This window comes from Molossus molossus, unplaced genomic scaffold, assembly GCF_014108415.1.
Source record: "Molossus molossus isolate mMolMol1 unplaced genomic scaffold, mMolMol1.p scaffold_m16_p_10, whole genome shotgun sequence".
Classification (NCBI taxonomy): Eukaryota; Metazoa; Chordata; class Mammalia; order Chiroptera; family Molossidae; genus Molossus; species Molossus molossus.
Genome location: NW_023425345.1, coordinates 46,352,882 through 46,371,363, shown reverse-complemented (window position 1 = coordinate 46,371,363; position 18,482 = coordinate 46,352,882). Strand labels below are relative to the sequence as shown.

Below are 18,482 nucleotides of genomic sequence, written 5' to 3'. Positions count from 1 at the left end.
TACCTAAAAAAGCAGACCCCGAAATTCAATCCAGGAATAAACAGATTTTTCCTTCATTTCAAAAGGCAGTTGAACAGGCTGAAATTTACCAGGCACAAGACATCATCAATTACAACTTTCTGCCTATTAGTGTACATAACTTCTCACACGTCAGGTGGAATCCTGTGTGTGGGCAGTACCACACAGCCAGGAGAAAGCAGCCTTCTTGCCCTCTCTGCATTCCTACTTTTTCTGTCTAACCTTGTTCAAATCCTCATAAATAATGGTGATGTCACACACACACACAAAAAAAAGTTCTATAAGACATAAATTATTTTTTAATTGCAATGATTGGGCTAGAGATCTAAAGGAAACTACATCAAGAAAAAATGCCAATAAGCCAGATGTGATTTGTAAAGAGGTTCCTTCTCTGCATAACTTCTTCAAAGAAATTTACATCATGTCAAATATACTGGAAATTTAGCTTTTACTGAAGACATTTAAATATCATATTTTATTGATAAAAATTACAGCTTGGTTTGCTGAGTCAAAAACCTACTTACCTCTGGTAAAATCTATGCATCACCATATTATCAAAATTACATCTTGTAAATGTGTATATGCAATAATATGTAAGCAGAAATTAATTCATAAAATAATTATCATGGTTGCTTTTAATCATTTTAATGGCGTATAGTATACATTTATAATGTCTCTCCAGATAGAATTCAATGTATCTAAAGAAAACTACATTTAATTCTGTCCTTTAGTGAATGAGACAAGGCTTGAATCAATAAATTAAATAAACTCTTACCAGAACAAAATGATCCTAACATTTCCTTTCTTCCAGAAAGCTCTTGCAGATTTTCCCCAATCAGGATAGGGTTTGTCCTGAAGCATCATATCAGTGACCTAAAATAATCAAAGAAACATATTTAGCACTTTTAGAAATTTTCATTCAGGTTTAAATAGGTAGATGATTTACATTTTATTGAAAATAAAGGGGGAGGAGGGTGTCAATGGGGGAAAAGGAGAAACATCTGTAACAAAAATAAATTAATTAATTTAATTATAAAGAAAGGAAAAAAAATATGTATGTATTTTTACATTAGAACATATGCAAAGATAAAAATTATAATATACTTCCTTCAGTTAAAAACTTTAATAGTTCATTTTCTTTACATAATAAATGACCACGATGAAGGTCATTCAACATGTCAAATACTGAGATTTGTTTTTTAAACATCAGGCAAGCCCTAAAAAAGGCATCACTGAGATACTAGTAAGTTCTCTATAGAAACAAATTTTATAATAAATTATATAGAGACAAAACAAATAAATTAAGAACCATATTCTTTCTAAGTTAGCTAATTAGGAACTCCAAATCTAAATATTTCTAGTCAAAATTATTACCTTCCCTTCTCTCTCTCTGTTTCTTCAACGACATGTGAGGTATGGGACTTGAACTCAATTTTATGGCACATTTATTCTAATCACCTCCCATGCCTCCACCAACATGCAACGAGCAATTCTATTCTCCTTCCGAAACTGTTCTGTCTTTCTCACATGCCCCAATTCTGCCCATCTTCTGAGGCTATGTAAAGTCATGTTGCCTTTGTGATGCCTTCACTGTTCCCTCCAACCATAGTTCTGGACCCTTTCATGTTACATATCATTTTCCACCTTCTCTTTCACTTACTTATGCACATTTTTTCTGTCCACTGGGCTTTAAAATCCTTTAAGTTGAAGATTTACTTCTGTATCCCTTCCAATATCTAAGGATCTTTTATATAAAAGACTAAAATATTGCTCAAAGAAGAAATTACCAAATATATTAGGATATAAATGTTTGCTTTTAAAAATGCATTAACAAAGTAAATTGTTCATTGTTGACACTCTATATTAATTATTTCAGCAAATGTCCAAAGCATCATGAGTAGATGATATAAAAGCAGCTTTAGAAAACCAATGGGAATGAAAAATAAATATCCTTCTTTCTTCTAATATAGAAAAACATGTTTGCATATGTGTATACACATATACACACTTTTTTCCTTTTCCAGAAGACTCACCATCCTTTCGAGAGAAGAGAACATTATTTAATTAATTATGGCATTATTTCATAATGTTCAAATCCATAAAAGCAAAGCAAGCAACATTTAGAAAATTGATATGGAATAGAGTAATGAAGAAGTCTTATTATCCTTTAAAATATATTCTTTTTTTGCCCTTAAAGCCTTAACATTGCATTTAAGTGTAACTTCCGGCAACATGCAGACCTGGAATGGGTGATATTTCCTCATTTGTGCGGAAAGCCTGTGATTCAGTGGGGAGCTCCCCTGGATCAGTCACCCCTTCAATACTACCGCACTTCCTGCAGAAGGCACACCGATTCTCCAGCAAGCCCATCTTGTTGTGCAACACAGTAACCCAGAAATGACCTCTGGAAACTTTCACCAGCATGTGAGCGCTACACATGCTCACTTAAGATACCATCAGAACAGTGGGTAAAGAGCCCAATCTCCAGAACATATGTGATCTTCACTTTTCTTTATATTTTTCTCAGCATCATTTCTAAGACTATAACTCCCAAGCCCCTCCTGGTTGATGGGAAGCAAAGCAAGTTCATCGACCTTCATTTAGCAACACTGACGATTTAGGCCAGCTCTGTCTAATTTAGGATCCACAGTGATTTTTTGTGATGTGGCTTCACTGTTGAAAAGATTCAACAATCATAGGTGGTAATATAAATTCTCAATGTCTTTAAATTGTTAATTACTTTAATAAGTAGAAATGCAACTAATATTAAGAAATCAAAAAGAAAATACACTTGTTATACTTATTTTTAAATGGATATGTGCTAATTGATGGTTTTCTCATCTGTTTTCTTCATGACTCATTAAAATGACAAGATTTTATTTTCTCACCCATGAATTGTATCTTCAAATAAAAAAATCATGATAATTATCAAAATAAACAAAGGGAAGATGACAGAATAAAATTTAACCATGAATTAAGTGAGTTATATTGTTACAAAAAGTAAATAAAGGCAAAAGTAGAAAAATATATATCCCGTATATTCTGGGGCATAAAAAGAGTTTTATATCACAACTTCCCTTGAGGAAAGAATTACTTTTTTTCCAAATACAACAATTTTCTCCACAGCTCCTTTGTCACTTTTTTGAATAACAATCTTGTGTCAAATTTTATTTTTACAAAAACCTCAAGGTTAAGCAAATAAATACTTAAATACATATTTCATGTTTTGCCAGCTTTTAAAAAGATTTAATTAATTCTGTTCAGTAATATTTATCTTGTTCCAGAAAGAGTCTGCATAGTAATACATATTTTCATGGAATAGAATGACTATTGGGTACATTTTATTCAACTCGCAATGTTTTCTCCAGGGCACCTTCTGGGAAATAATTATTATATTTTCTAGAAGGAGGCAATCTGTTGCTATATGACTAATTATTACAGCAGCATGTTTTGTAAAAATGACATTCAAGGATAAAGAATTTCCCAGGAAAATAGCAAGATGAGGACAAGAAAAAAAAAATTCCACATTTTTTTCTGATGCCAGACAGCTGGTCTTTTTCACCCCGAGCTTCCAACTATTTATTTTAAGTCATATCATCAGATCAATGTCAGGTCACTTGCTAAATTGGCAAGGAGCAGAGACAGTCATTAAAGGGATGCATTCAATAAAGAAAAATCCAATTACCTTCTGCATTAGAGAAATCAAATTCATTTCTGGTGTTGGTCAAGGACAGTCGTTGTGGGGGAAAATACAGGAAAGGGAGGACTAAAAATGATGCAAAAAGGTTGCTGTGCTGCATAAATACAATGCAAAACTTGTTGATGCTTCTCCCACAGGAAGACTGCTAGAATTTAAAATTGCAGTTCTCTTTCTTTCAGCTGGAAGAAGTTTGTTTAACTCTTTGAGTATCACAATCCTTCCCTTCCCCTTACCTTTCTCCTGGGTCTTTGCACAAAACTCAGAACCTCATGAAGGCCCTTACCCTGCTACGTCCTGTCAGGTAGTCTTTCTCAGGGGAACGGAAGCTATTTTAGGGCATGGGCATTGTCCAATCTGAGCAAAAACACGTGTGTTGAGATGGTCAAGTCAGTAAATGATCGATCCCTACAGGAATCTAAGTGAAACCTTTGCTCTTCTTCACAGAGGCCTCCATGACGTTGTCGCAACAACAGCACCATGAAGACAGCAACCATGACAGTGCTATTTTCCATGGGCTAGAGCTACATGGATGTACTGTTCTTAATAACGGTCAGAGTAACTTTATGGAGTGAGTCATTATTGTCCACCTTTCACCGCTATGGAAAGACGAGTCAGTGAGCTTGAATATCCGAGCAGGGTCACACCCCCAATGCACGTGGTGTGCATCATCTCCGGAGCCAGCCTGCCTGGGTCCTAATCCTAGTTGTCTCTTACTGCTTTTTTGATTTGGGGCAAAGTAATTAATATCTCTGTACCTCCATTTCTTATTCATTATCTAGGAGAACACAATACATATCAGCAGGTGCTATAATAATTATTTATGTGTTATTGTCTATATCTGGAATTTCTACCCAATCATTTTGCTTCCTGCGACTTCTGTGTTAAATGACTGGATTTAGAGTCCAAGGACTTGGCAATCATTCTCATGTCTAACATAATGGCAAGACTACCATATTGAACTATTAGGAAATGATAAAGATATAGTATAATGCTAAAATATGTTACAGTCAAATATTGCTGTTAAAAGTCAAAAGGCAGGGACGTCAGCCACAGAAGGTTGCAATAACCCCAGGTTTCACAGGATTGGAGTAACATAACTGAGCATTAATTTGCATCCTGTAAGACTACTTAGTCTTATTTGGTATAGTTTAATGTTAAGTATGTGAGAGTAATATAAAATATTAATTTATTAGGGATATAGGGTCATAATATAATAAGAATAACTATGGCTACATAGTCCACCTCTTGAGACAGCCATTATTTAGTGGAAATTCATTGAAAAGAAACAAGTGCTACTCTAGTAATAAACAAGCATATATACATTGAGTATAGTAGTGGACAAACACATATAATTTTGCAACTTCTTCCTATTTAATGATATATCTTGAATATCATCCTATATCACTAGATGTAAAGCTATTTAAGTAGCTTCTTTTATCTTCTACCATACCTTTTTAGGTGCATTTTTCTGAAATATAAAAGGTTTCTATTTTGTTCTAATGATTACCTTTATAATTAAACTTCATTTAATGTATATATTTACTATGTCTTTAGATGTTACTGACTTTCTACTCTAAGCATTAACACAATTATTTAATTTCTGATTCTTCTTCCTCTGCCTCTTTCCCCTCCGGCACCCTCTATACTTAACTCTTATTTTTCATATTAAATGTTTTGATTCTTTGAATGTCTATATCCTTATTTATCATCTTTCAATGATACCATCTTCCCTCATCAAAAAAAGATGAGAAAATCAAACTATTATACTTTCTTACACTGTATATCATTTCTATGTTGCTGAAGTTGGGGAATATTTCTGTATTTGGTCTATAGCCAGGAGCGATGCATTTCTTTTCATCTTAATCCTACAATTAAATGGACTCAATGATCTTTTCCAGCACATCTGCTAGAATTTTCCAACTACATCCAATGCCTGAACTTTGCTCTGTACCATATTCTTCAGGGAGGTCCATGAGAACAACGTGGCCTACAACCAAACTGTTTATTTTCTGTATCCTTGACTAATAATCAGGCTGAGCAGAAAATTTTTGAGTCCCAATTCTTTGCCCCTTAAGGCATTGCTTCACTTAACATTAATGAGTGATATTAAGGAGAAATCTGAGAAAAGTGGAACGTTGAATTTTTTTTCCATCTTTACAGGTAAATTGTTTTTTGGTTTTGTTAGGTTTGGTTTTGTTTGGATGCCTGCAGTATTAACTTTTAATTTTGAATGTAATAATCTTGCTAAATTAATTTATTGTCTGTCACTTTTCTAGGGACAATTTCCTCTCTTAGCTTAAAGATTCAAGTCTTTATTTTGTCTTTTTAAAATTAAGTTTATTCGGGTGACATTGGTTAATAAAATTATGTAAGTTTCAAGAGTAAAATTCTATGACACTTCATCTGTATATTGTCTTTTTGGAATCCTTAATTATTTCTTTTCTTTTTCATTATTTTAGCTCTGTTCTTTAGAGAAACAATTATGTACATACTGGTTTTTCTCTGTCTTCTATGTGTACATCCCTTTTTAAATTTTATTTTCGCTCATTCAGTCATGTCCCATACTGTGATTACAGGTGTTTTGACTACTGTTTGTCCTGCTTGGGAGCAACCATGCTCACCCCAGGAACTTCACTATGGAATACATAAAACTCTCCATACCCTTTTGGTACAAGTATGACATCATCACTCTAAACATCTGAACAAATTTGGGATGGGGGTCCACCCTATGTCTAGGGAGTCATCACACAATAACATTCCCACCACCATCGTGAGAAGTGGAGAGCTTCTTTGTGATTTTTTTTTTCATGTCTTATTTGGCATCCTAACTTTTTTTTACATAATCTTGACATCTTCTGATGCAAACATATTTTTATCACCAAACAGCAATGCCAAAGGCCACTCACAAATTTAAAGATTCTCATGGAATTGTGTCAAGAAAACTTCCATGTATTCCTGAAACACTACCTCCATGCATCAAAGGCAGATGTTATATAAAGACAAAGGCTCACATTATATAAATCCTTCATATAAAATATTGAGAAATTAAAAGATCCTGATTCTAGCACCTCCACTCTGAACATAAAGGAGACTACAAAAATGTAAAAATCTCAAGTGGCTGAGTTAACCCTGCAAATGTATCCACCACCAGAATATATATTCATTGGTTATAGGGATTTTGTTCTCACTGTGTTCCCATCAACTAGCATTGTGTCTGGTGTACTGGAGTCCCTCAGTAAACATTTACTGAATGAACGCATAAAAGGATAAATGGATGAACAAAAGGCAATCGAGAGGAGCATGTGGAGGGCTGGCGTAAGCAGCACACTCCCAGCAGCTCTTTCAGTGTCTTCCATCGGAAGCTCCTCCAGCAGTTAGTGGTGGTGATGGTGCTAATGTATGTGGTAGTGTAATGGGGCAGGAGGAATCATAGAGATGATAGAGTTCCTTTTTCTCCCACCCTGACCCTGCACTCCCTGGACAGATAGAAAGACACAGGAGTTAAGATTCTAACAGAGAAGGTTTTTGTCAACTCCTAGAAAAATAAATTTAATAAAATATGATTTCGAAGAAGAGGGACATTAAGCCTGAGATGCATGCTTATTCATGTGATCCATGTGCATAATATATCTGCTTTATTGTAAATTTATTTATCAGTGGACTATACAAGGACACAGAGAAATCACATATTTTAAAGAGTAAAATGTAGTACACTGTCATATGCATTATTTGTGGTGTTGACACTTTGTATAACAGAGGTGGGTAGGTGGGCAGTGCCCAGTCTGTGTATCCTTATGTGGTGGTCCTGTTTTGTTGGCAGGTATGCGTCCATTGTAACATAGCATTATTTTCTGTTCTTTCCTCTTTGGCCATCTATGTGAAAAGTCAGTCTAAATTGCTTTTCAGTGCTGTATAGGACAACACATCTTTTCCCCTTTGCTTCCCCTTGACTCCCACCACACACATCACCACATACACAGATGTGCATATACAATCAGTCTTACACAACAGCACTTCCAGCTGAGACAAAGAAAGGCCCAAAGTCCAACCAGAAAAGATTATTCATACTCACAGAGGAACATTAGCTGAGTATATAATTAAGTAAATGAAAACCATGGATGAAAGTTTTCTAAATTACCTAGTGATGCCTTGAATGAATTGCTACAAGAACTCCTGAACATCACTGGCAAATGTATACTGGCAAACATAAAACTTGGAATGTATTCTACAGCTATTTTAGAAGCACAACCAGGATTGCATAAAGCATGAATATTAATGCACCTGCTTATTATCTCCAATGATAGCCTGCACTGCCTTCATGATGTATTCACCTTATTGCTGGATCCCTACTGATTTACAGTGAGTCATGGACTGTTTTATTATGAAGTAAGGAAATTGGGCATGTCTCAGAATATAGAACATTTAGAAAAATATATCTGAATCACCTGAATACAGAAATATATACAATCAAAAAGTATTTTCTCAAGCAGTCTGCAGAGCTTCAAATAGTCTGTTAACAAATGCAAAATAAATACAATGTGCCCCAGTACAATTTGCTTTCTACCACATTGAATTATAATTTAGAATAAATGAAAAAGTGAGAGTTGTTACTGATTTTGCTGAGCAAGAAGCCAGAGAGAAGATGTTTATACCATCTTCTGGCATGTTATTCCTTATGACTGGCTAAATTATCAAATGACAGTAGCCCAATATTACACGACTGAACATTTATTTTTGTTTTGGGGCTTGAAAGAATCAGTAGTTTTCAGTAAGCATATCGTCTCTGTTTTGTGATTATTTCTAGAGAAATTAATTATACAAAATATACTCTAATATGATGGTTTTGTGATTGTATATATGAATAGAGGGCGAACAGAAAGAGAAATACAGGATAATTTTAGAAATGTGATTGTAAGAACCATTATCCACCAAGGTCTCTTGGAACACAGAAAGAGCAAACATATCCTCAAAGGGAAAATCCATCTCACTTTAAAGATGCCAGCATTCCAGTTTTCTGAATGAATGCCTAATACATGGTGGCCCTAATGAGAGAGCCGAAGGAGTTGGCTCCGACTCCCAGGACCAGGACCACCGTGTGGCCTGCCCTTTTGCTTGAATAACTATAATTTATTAAAACATTCAACCAACTTTGCAAGGTAACAAATCCAAAGCTATGGGCCGGTGAAGTGAAAGATGTTCAGATGGGTTCACATTCCTACTGTTAATAAACAGCAGGTCCAAGAAAAGGCTGATAAGCACCCATCTGCTATAACCACCTTTGTTTTGTTTTCAGAATTTGAGATAATTAAAATAAGGCACCATCAAATAACATGATCTTTAAGTGAAAGCAAGTATTATTTCTATGTTCTGTTGTTGCCTGAAGACAGATATAATCATAAAGCTATGAACTCAGTGTTCCATGATGTAATAGCAAGCTTAGAAATTTGAAAGCAATAACCTAAATATGTACCCCTGCAATAAAAAATTCTTACTTATCAGCATTCATTGTTCAAAACTTAAGTCAAATATTTTCATTTAAAATACAGGTAAAATATTAGTTTTGGGGCATATTTCAAAAACTAAATCTAGTAAGTATGCTTAAATCAAACTTTACAGATTTAGCTACTTATTCAAGATGTTTTCATTAAAATTATTTTAAAAATTCATATATATCAAAGGGCATATAATGTATAAAGAATAAAAGTATATAGTAAAGCATGTTCCCATGAGGTGTCTTTTTTTCCCCTAGTTTTATTGAGTTTTAGAGAGAGAGAGAGAAACATCCATGCGAGAGAGAAACATTAATTAGCCACCTCCCACATGCTCCCTGTAAACCTGCAACCTGGGTATGTGCCCTGACCAGAACTCAAATCTGCCACCTTTTGGATTACAAGACAACATTCCAACCAACTGAACCACACCTGCCAGGACATGGTGTCTTAAAAATATACAATAAAACCCAAGGTCCTCAAGCCCTCTGTGTACCTGCTTCTAGTCAGATTACCCTGTCTGCTCCTACAAGAGCCAACCAGTTCTAAACCTTGGATTTATAATTCCCATTTTTATGTTTTTATTTGTGATTTCTCTCCATCTGGATGTAACCATAAATATAACAAAATATTGCTCAGTTATATATACATTTTGTATATTAATATTTTAGCAGAATAATACAGTATAATTTTCCTATATCAGACTTTTTGTTGTTGTAGTTCAATGTTATTCTTCTGAGGTTTATCTACTGAAGCATATCCTTATATCTTTCATCTCCATTCTCTCTCTATTGATAACTTTGTACATTTTTATATGGTTTATTTTTACCTTTTTCTTTTAATCTTGACTAATTTTATAAAGATTTGTCCATTTCATTAGGCTTTCAAAAATTTTGAGTATAGTACCTCTATTTTTATTATATTAATTTATGCTCCTATCTTTATTTCCTTCATTCCATTTTTTAGCACAGGGAGGATATTCTTGCCTCCACTGTTACTAGGTAGAAATCAACCATATTTTATTTCTTTACCAGTAATTGTCTGGCATTTCTTTAAAAATTCTTATTACCTTTAAGATTATTTTTTCTTCAATGTTATGTAGTTTCACCTTCATTTGTCAAGGTATGAAATATTTCCAGTTTTGAGTGTATTGTGAAAATTGAAGATGGAGATACATGCATTTAATTATAGGGAAAGGTCTAAGTCTTTTTTCCTTCAAAAACATGTTTCTCTCCCATCCTCTATTTCCATCTTTTGGAACTTTGATTAGATTCACATTAGAACTCACCTCATATCTCTCATCTTCTTTTAGATATCTTCTATTTTTTTGTGCACCATTTTCGAAAAATATATTTCATATATATTTTATACTTTACTGATTAGCTACCTTAAAGATCCAACATGGTCTTCAACCCAAGAGCTAAATACGTGTGTGTGTTTGCGCGCACGCGTGCACGTGTGTATTCCTAAAAGTTCTGTTGGATCATTTTCAAATGATCCTGTCATTCATTTCTTACTTACATTTTCAATTCCCTCTTTATTTATTTGAACATATTATTTTAAAATACTATTTTATGTTCTATATAGATAATTCTAAAAACTGAAGTCTATGTGAGTCTAATTCTTCTGCTAGTTGTATTTACTGCTAATTTTCATGATACCTGTTTCCCTATGTGTTTCGTAATTTTTGATTTTTCAGCCATGTTTGTTGGCATTTTATTTGCAGAGGTATTTGAAGAATTGATCTGTTGATGTGTGCCTCCAGGGAATATTTATGCTAGGGACCTGAGAAACTTCCAACCAGGGATCACTGTTAAATAAATTCTTAGTGTGGAGGTTTCTAAACCTGCAGGTTGTGAGAATTGGGACCGTCTACCCACTTGAGGAATAGCTTATGCTTATAAATTCTCAGGGGAGACTTCACCCCCCCCCCCAACCCCGCCAGGACCTACAACAAGACAACTGCATTTCTCATGTGCGTCCCTATTTGGGGCACTTTTTTTCCAGTCAGCATTCTCACTGAGAGTGTGGCTTTTCAGGTTCCTGGCATTATGCTGACTGCTCCTGATTTGACAGCATATCTTGCCTGGGCCCTCGGTTCTCTCTCCTTTACCTCAAAGAAGTGCAAACACCAGAGTCTCAGTCACTAATGATTGGCAGATGTCCTGAGGCCAGTCACTGCTCCCCTCCCCACTCCTCTGGCTTCGCGGCACTTCCCAGTCTCTCTAAGGATATCCTTTACTTCCTAAAACAAAGACCGTGGTTTTAAAAAGATAGTTGTTTTTATTATATTTAGTTGATTAACAAAAAATAAATACGTATAGCCAAGGTGTTTTTTCTGGAGGAGGTGGTGGTTGTCACTGTTGCTGCTTTTTCCTGCCGTCTGGTTCACCACAGTCCCAGGGTGTCTCCACCCCTTCCCTGCCATCCTCACTCGAACACGGTGCAGAACACGGTGCTCCAGAGAATGTTGATGCTCGGTTTCAACAAGGAATTCGAGTTTTCGTAATTAATCCTAAAAAGGCATGACTAATGTCTACAAAGAGTTAATTCTAGAAAGAACAACGTCATTTTCAAAGGTGCACAGTCCAATGAACCCCATAGATTCTCTGTTTTGTTTGTTAAGTCGACAAGTATAGTAGCTGGTTGCACTTGAGAAATGCCTCCCCTTCCCAGACCTCACTTCTACCTTTAATTAATCTGAAGCAGAGAAAAGGCTAATCATATTTTCACTTCATATCTTGGGGAGCTTAACAAGTGTTTATTGACAACCAATTAACACGCATTTTTCTCCACAGTCTAGGAGTTAGCACGTTCCCAGTTTTACAGAACAGGAACACGCTGCTTGGAGAGGTCAGTGTGGCGGGGCCCGGATGCAGACTAAATGCAGGAGTGCCCGACTCCAAAGTCCAAGCGCTGAGCCAATGTACTATGTGTCTACTTAATTAATATTAACAGTCGTTTACTGTAATGAATAATTTATCAGCTATTTTCAGAAGTTTTTGTGGAAACATATTTCATTCACTCAATGCATTCAACCAGTACTCCCCTCGCATTAAATATACAATCATTTTCAAAGCACTCTTAGAAACATCAGTTATTATGCATCCATGGCCATTTGGTGTTGGACAAGTTTGACAGTCTTCATTTAACACTGGGGGAAGCAGACACCGAGAAGGCTCGTGGCTCACACAGAACAATTTAGGACTGCAGCCAAATAGGCCATTTTATTCCTAATCCTCTTCCCTCACTTACACTGCATTTGAAAAATGACAGTCTCCTTATGAAAACAGTGAAATCACTGGGTGTTCAATATGTCCTGAAAGACAATGCAATCAGAGAAGGAAGTGTGGGGCCCAGCGTGGGGTGCAGAGAATGTGGGGTGCTGTGTGGCCCCCTGAAAACTCCTGCTGGACAAGGAGTGACGTGGACATATGATCACCCTTTTCTCCCAAATCCACCTCCCACATTCCTTTCTTCTAAAAATGACTCGTTATTTGAGGAAAATGTATAAAAAGGAGGGCAATTACTGTATAAAATTAGGAAGAAACATTTAGAATCACAATTTAGTAGCAATCTTACCCTTATACACTCATCTCTATGCTTAAAGCTGACTGTGATCGTAAACAAATGTGCATCCCTGACTCCTTTTTTTTTTTTAATCCTCACCTGAGGACATATGTTTTTCATTGAGGTTAGAGAGAGACAGGGAAGCAGGGGGAGAGAAAAAAGAAGGAGGGAGGGAGAGAGAAATATTGATGTGAGAGAGAAACAGGATTGGTAGCCTTCTGGATGCTCCTCAACTGGGGATCAAACCTGCAACCTGGGCATGTGCCCTGCCGGGAATTGAACCTGCCACCATTTGGTGTACAGAACAACGCTCCAATCAACTGAGCCACACTGGCCAGGACCATCTCTTGACTCTTATGTTTGCTCATGGGGTTTATCTGTTTTATAAGTGTTTGTTAAATATTTTCTGTTTTAAAGGGTTTTTTTGACCACCACACACTCCTTTACTTGCAGGGGAAAAAAACTGAATTGCTAGCTCAGGTCTTTTAAAGCGATGTTCAGTTCATCAATCACCAAGCGCTGACTGTGGCTCCCTCTGAGCACTGAGAGAGCTCATTGACTTCCTTGGGCTGTTCGGCCTTATAAGGGGGATGGTGGGCCCTGCATCCCTCACAAGATTGTTGTGGGGTTTTGTAATGGTTAATTTGTTTGTTGACTTGACTGGACTGAGGGATGTCAGATAGCTGACGAAACATTATTTATGAGTGTCTGCGAAGGTGTTTTCAGGAGAGATCAGCATTTGAATTGGTGAACTGAGTAAAGGAGATTGCCCTATGATCTCCGGGCCTCATCCAGTCTGTGGAGGGCCTGAACAGAACACAAAGGCAGAAGAAGTGCAAGTTTGGTCTTTTTGCCTGAGTTGGAATATCCATATTCTGCTGTCCTTGGACACGGGTGCTTCTGATTATTAGGCCTTCAGACTCGGACTGAATTACATCACCAGCTTTCCTGGGTCTCCAGCTCGCAAATAGCTGATCATGGGACTTCTCCACCTCCATAAAAGCATGAGCCAATTTCAAGAATAAATCTCTCCATATAGGTAGGTAGGTAGGTAGGTAGGTAGGTAGATAGATAGATAGATAGATAGATAGATAGATAGATAGATAGAGATAGAGACATCTTATCTGTTCTGTTTCCCTGTGAACCCTGACTAATATAGGTCTGGGGAGATACTATTTAAAATAAACCAATATGTAAGGTTATTATTGTACAAAGTGAGCATATCAGAGTCCCACCTCTCAAGGAGTTTAGAACCAAGCAGTAGAATGCACTCAACCAGTCTGATGAAGGACAGACAGAAAAAAATGTCAACTGAAGCCATTACTACAAGTCTACCATCTCTGATCCAAAATTTATTGGGGTCAAATATGTTTTAGGATTAAAATTCTTCAGATTCTACATCGTGCACATACAATTTGTCAGGTACACCACCATAACAAAACACAGTCATGCTTTGGTAACAAAACACATGACTCCTCCCACTTGTAGGGATAAATAAAGACCACAAAGAGCCTCGTGTCAGTTTAGATCTGGTTTTGTCAAAGACTGAATGAGGGCAGGGGAGATTTTGCCACTGAATGAATTGTTATGAAATCTTTTCTGTTCTTTTCCAAGCTTTTAAGATTTCAGAACTATGGATCAAAAGTTGTAAATCTGAGGAGTATTTAACTGAAATAATTACTTATCATCTGTTTCTTACTCCATATATTCTCTTTGTTTGTCTAGATATTTTTCTAGACACTTATCTAGAGTCCAGATAAATGGGTTCTCTTCCTATAGTGATAAGGAGCCACCAGCAGGCATCAGCATCATGTGAATAATGTCCCTAGTCCACAGCTGCTTCGTCTGACCCCGCACATTCGGATCCCCTCTATCTGAAGTAGAACCCAGGGCTTGGTATTTTTCAGAAGTTCTACAAATGATTTGCTACACATCCTTCATAGAGAACCATGATTTGAAGCAACAATATGTTTGCCTTATATCTAGGTGGCTTAATAGTTTAAGAAAATCAATAAAAATATTTCAGTCCTGGCCGGTTTGGCTCAGCGGTTAGAGCATCCGCCTGCGGTCCGGAGAGACACGGGTTCAGTTCCCGCTAAGGGCATGTACTTCGGTTGCAGTTTGTCCCCGGCCCTGCTTGGTCGTGTGGGTGGCGGCCACTCGATGTGTCCCTTCACGTCGATGTTTCCCTCTCTCTCTCTCTTCCTGTCTCTCCCTCCCACTCTATCTGTGCAAAAAGTGGAAAAATGTCCTTGGGTGAGGATAAATATATATATATATATATATATATATATATAAAAATATATATATATATTTCATGTACAATTAACCACTCCTGATTCAAAGTTGTTTTTTCTAAAATCTTAGTGTTTTAGACAAAACATTTCTAACGTATTAGTATATCATGGAAGTGGGTTGGCCATTTTATTAAAATCTTCTGAGGGGCCATTACTGTGCACAGTAATGTGGCCCAACCCTTGGTCCAGCTGGTCATGTTTGTCACTTAATTGAGCAATTTAATCAGCTTTGGGTATAAGGCCTTTGAAACTTCTGTCAAAAAAGCATGCTTGATCTGCTATTCACTTAAAAACAGGTAAAACCAGAATTTCACACATTTTCAGCCATTTCATCAGGACATAGTTTCTAATAATTTAGAAGCAATTGTTTAACCTCAGGATATTTTTTTATAAAATAAAGCAAATTTTTCTAAAATAGTTTCTACAACCCCTTATAGTGATGCACACAAGTTCATTTGAACAACACTTCTTAGTTCTTTTCTTAAGCGGTGAATAGTAGTACATTCCTGCGTTTCTTTGCCCATTTAAGGTTTCTGAACTTTTTTTCTTTCTCTCTTACACAAAAGACCTTTAAGCATTGCAGGTTACTGAGATATATTTTATGTCATGGAGGAGTAGAAAGACAATATTTTATTTTATCTTTGAGGTACAGTGTGCTGTCATAACTTTTTGCATATTACAAACTGGTTAATAAAATTCATGTTAAGATAACATGAGCCTAAGGTAAATACCTTTATTTCCCAGAGTATACTATTGTACAGAAGCAAATCTAACATTCTTTCAATATCCCTAGCTTATCAAAGTCATCTCACAAATCTTTATATATTTTTCATGGTAACAACTAATCCTTTCATACTGTAGAAAGAAATAACCATTTTCTGCAATGATTGAAGGAAAGAGTCCCTGAAAATAGATATTTTAAATAGACATTAAGAATGCAAAAAAGTCCTTTTCCAATTATGGCAATGATGTGGATGGACATGGAAGTCATTCACTCATTTATTCAATAAACACTTAGTAAGAATAATCTATGTGCTAAAATACTTACTCTTCTAGGTCCTTGGGCTATTTTAGTGAAAACAAACAAAAGTGATGGTATTTAGACTCTAGTGGAAGAAAATTTTAAATAAACTTAAGTTACATAGTGTAAGATGATGAGTGACATGGAAAGAAGAAAAAAATTAGCGTGGTAATGATACCATTGTCATTACCTAGTTATTACTAATAGGAAAGGAGCGAGAAGGAGGCTAGACATTATAAGCATGGCCAGCCATTTGGGCAGCTTCACCAGGAAGCTGCAATTTCACACTCCCCAAGGAAGCACTGGCCCATTCCCTGCAGGTCACTGGGAGAAGGGTCCGATAAAGGGGAATCAAACCTGGGAAACCACCGATTGGCTAGAGTAGGCAGGGCCATTGCAAGCCATCTCACAAATCGTTGAAATTTCACTCACAAATAAAAATTGGGGAATACAAAATCTTGCAGACAAAGGAGCTCTCTCTCACCTGGCTGGTGTGGCTCAGTGGTTGAACATCAACCCATGCACCAAGAGGTCACTGGTTTGATTCCCGGTCAGGGCACATGCCCAGTTTGTAGGCCCAATTCCCAGTGGACAGTGTGTAGGCAGCCAATCGATGTTCTCTCTCTTCAATGTTTCTATCTCTCTCTTCTTCTACCTTCCTCTCTCTCTAAAAATCAATAAAGAAAAAAAAAAAGGAGCTCTCTCTCATCTTATGCCTCTCCTGGCTCTCTGGCTCCTTTGGCTTTGCTCCTGCCTGTATTCCCTCCATAGCCCCATGGTCCCACAGCCACGGGGACCTCACAAGCAATGGACTGATTGTCTGCAACTGGGAACACAAACTAAGATAGCTTAATGCTGGGCTGGACACTGCTCCAACATGGAACAGAAACTCTGGGCACAGCTAGACTTCTTCCTTGAGGAGACAGAAGGAAATGGGACCTTGGAAACTCAGGGGTTTGATTCCACAGTATAAAGCTTTCCACAATATGTCACCCTCCTGTGCGAGTCTCAGAGAATGTCTCTTCTCAGGATATCATAAGAAGCCCATTCCCACCAACAACCAGTGGAGACATGGAACTCTCTCTACCTGTAACAGTAAGACAGCCAGGAGGGCAAGGGGGAGACAGTGGCAGAATATGGAGTATTTGTGGTGGGTAACTTAAAGCAAAGTAGACCACATGTGGGAGATGCTTGCACAAAACAGAAAGCAGCAGGAGCAAGGAGGTTTTGCACCAAAATCTACCAGTCTCCTGTATTTACTCATTGGCCATTAAAGACCAGAGTCAAGGAGTTTAACTAACTGGTCTAGCCTGATGAGGAGTTCCTTGGCCTCTGGCCTCCCAGGGATAGCACAGTTAGTTCTAGAGTTGTTCTAGAAACCATGATCATCTGCCAACACTCTCAGATTCTGTCTCTTTGCCAAGTTAAGGGTTCCTTGAGTCAGTTCAGCAATGAAATAGAGTACGAATGAAAATGGGGCAATAACTAAAAATGAATCAGGATTAGCAGCAAAGGGTAAGCAGAAAAACAAGGCTAAAGTCAAATGGAATATGACCTGAGTAACTGCAAGAGAAAACAGAACCACATGCCTAAAAAGAGGAGGCCGAATCAGGATTAACTAAAATCAGACATGGAACGCAATTAGCTCACACTGGCCAGGTAATTTAATGTGTTCTTTAAGGCCTGGTTATGAATGCCTTCCTACCTCATAAGGTGACCCCGACCGACCATTTTACTGTATTTCATACTTCACCACCCCCTTCAAGTATTTTCTGAAAAGGGCTCTATGTGCATCTTTCTCCCCTAAATACCAGGTTGGATTCTTTTACTTTATCTCTTAAGCCATTTTCAGATCCACCTAAAATACGGATTTAATTTCATCAGCTGCCTCTTGAAATAGAAAGTTAGTTATATTGATTTTTCTTCAAGCCTGGTGGGTAGACAGATCAATGCTAAGTAAATCGTTGGTTAAAGCTCCATATGAGTTAGTTAGGATCGTACAGAGGGTCTCTCTGCTCAATATTTGTACACTACACCCCGTACGTAAAGCAGCTACCCAAAAAAAACAAATACCGGTGGTAAAATGGGGTTAAGGGCAGCAGATATTAATCCTCAAATATTAGGATATAGTGCTTTGCTTGAGAAGCTGCTCACGTCCTTGTTTAATTCTGTTTATGACCCAAAACTCTACACCAAGCACTAATGCAACATACCTATTCCCCTCTTAAGACTATGAGTTTCTCCAGAAGTCCCACTGCTTTCAACTTGAATTCTTCCACATTTTCTTTGGCACATAGTATAAATTCAAAAACCATTATTCAGTGCCAAGCATTGAAAATATATGGTCCTTACTCGCCAGGGACTATAAAATAATATTTAATAAATGA

General features: G+C 37.0%; 1 protein-coding gene across 7 annotated transcripts in view; it reads right to left on the bottom strand.

The window, feature by feature from the left end:
- Positions 1 to 18,482, bottom strand: part of TMEM117 (transmembrane protein 117) — a 432,215-nt gene that overhangs the window by 144,613 nt on the left and 269,120 nt on the right. For all 7 annotated transcript variants that reach the window (XM_036252711.1, XM_036252707.1, XM_036252712.1 and 4 more), the window contains one exon: positions 794 to 891. In XM_036252711.1, coding sequence (XP_036108604.1) covers positions 794 to 891 — 98 coding nt within the window. The remainder of the gene's footprint in view (positions 1 to 793; positions 892 to 18,482) is intronic.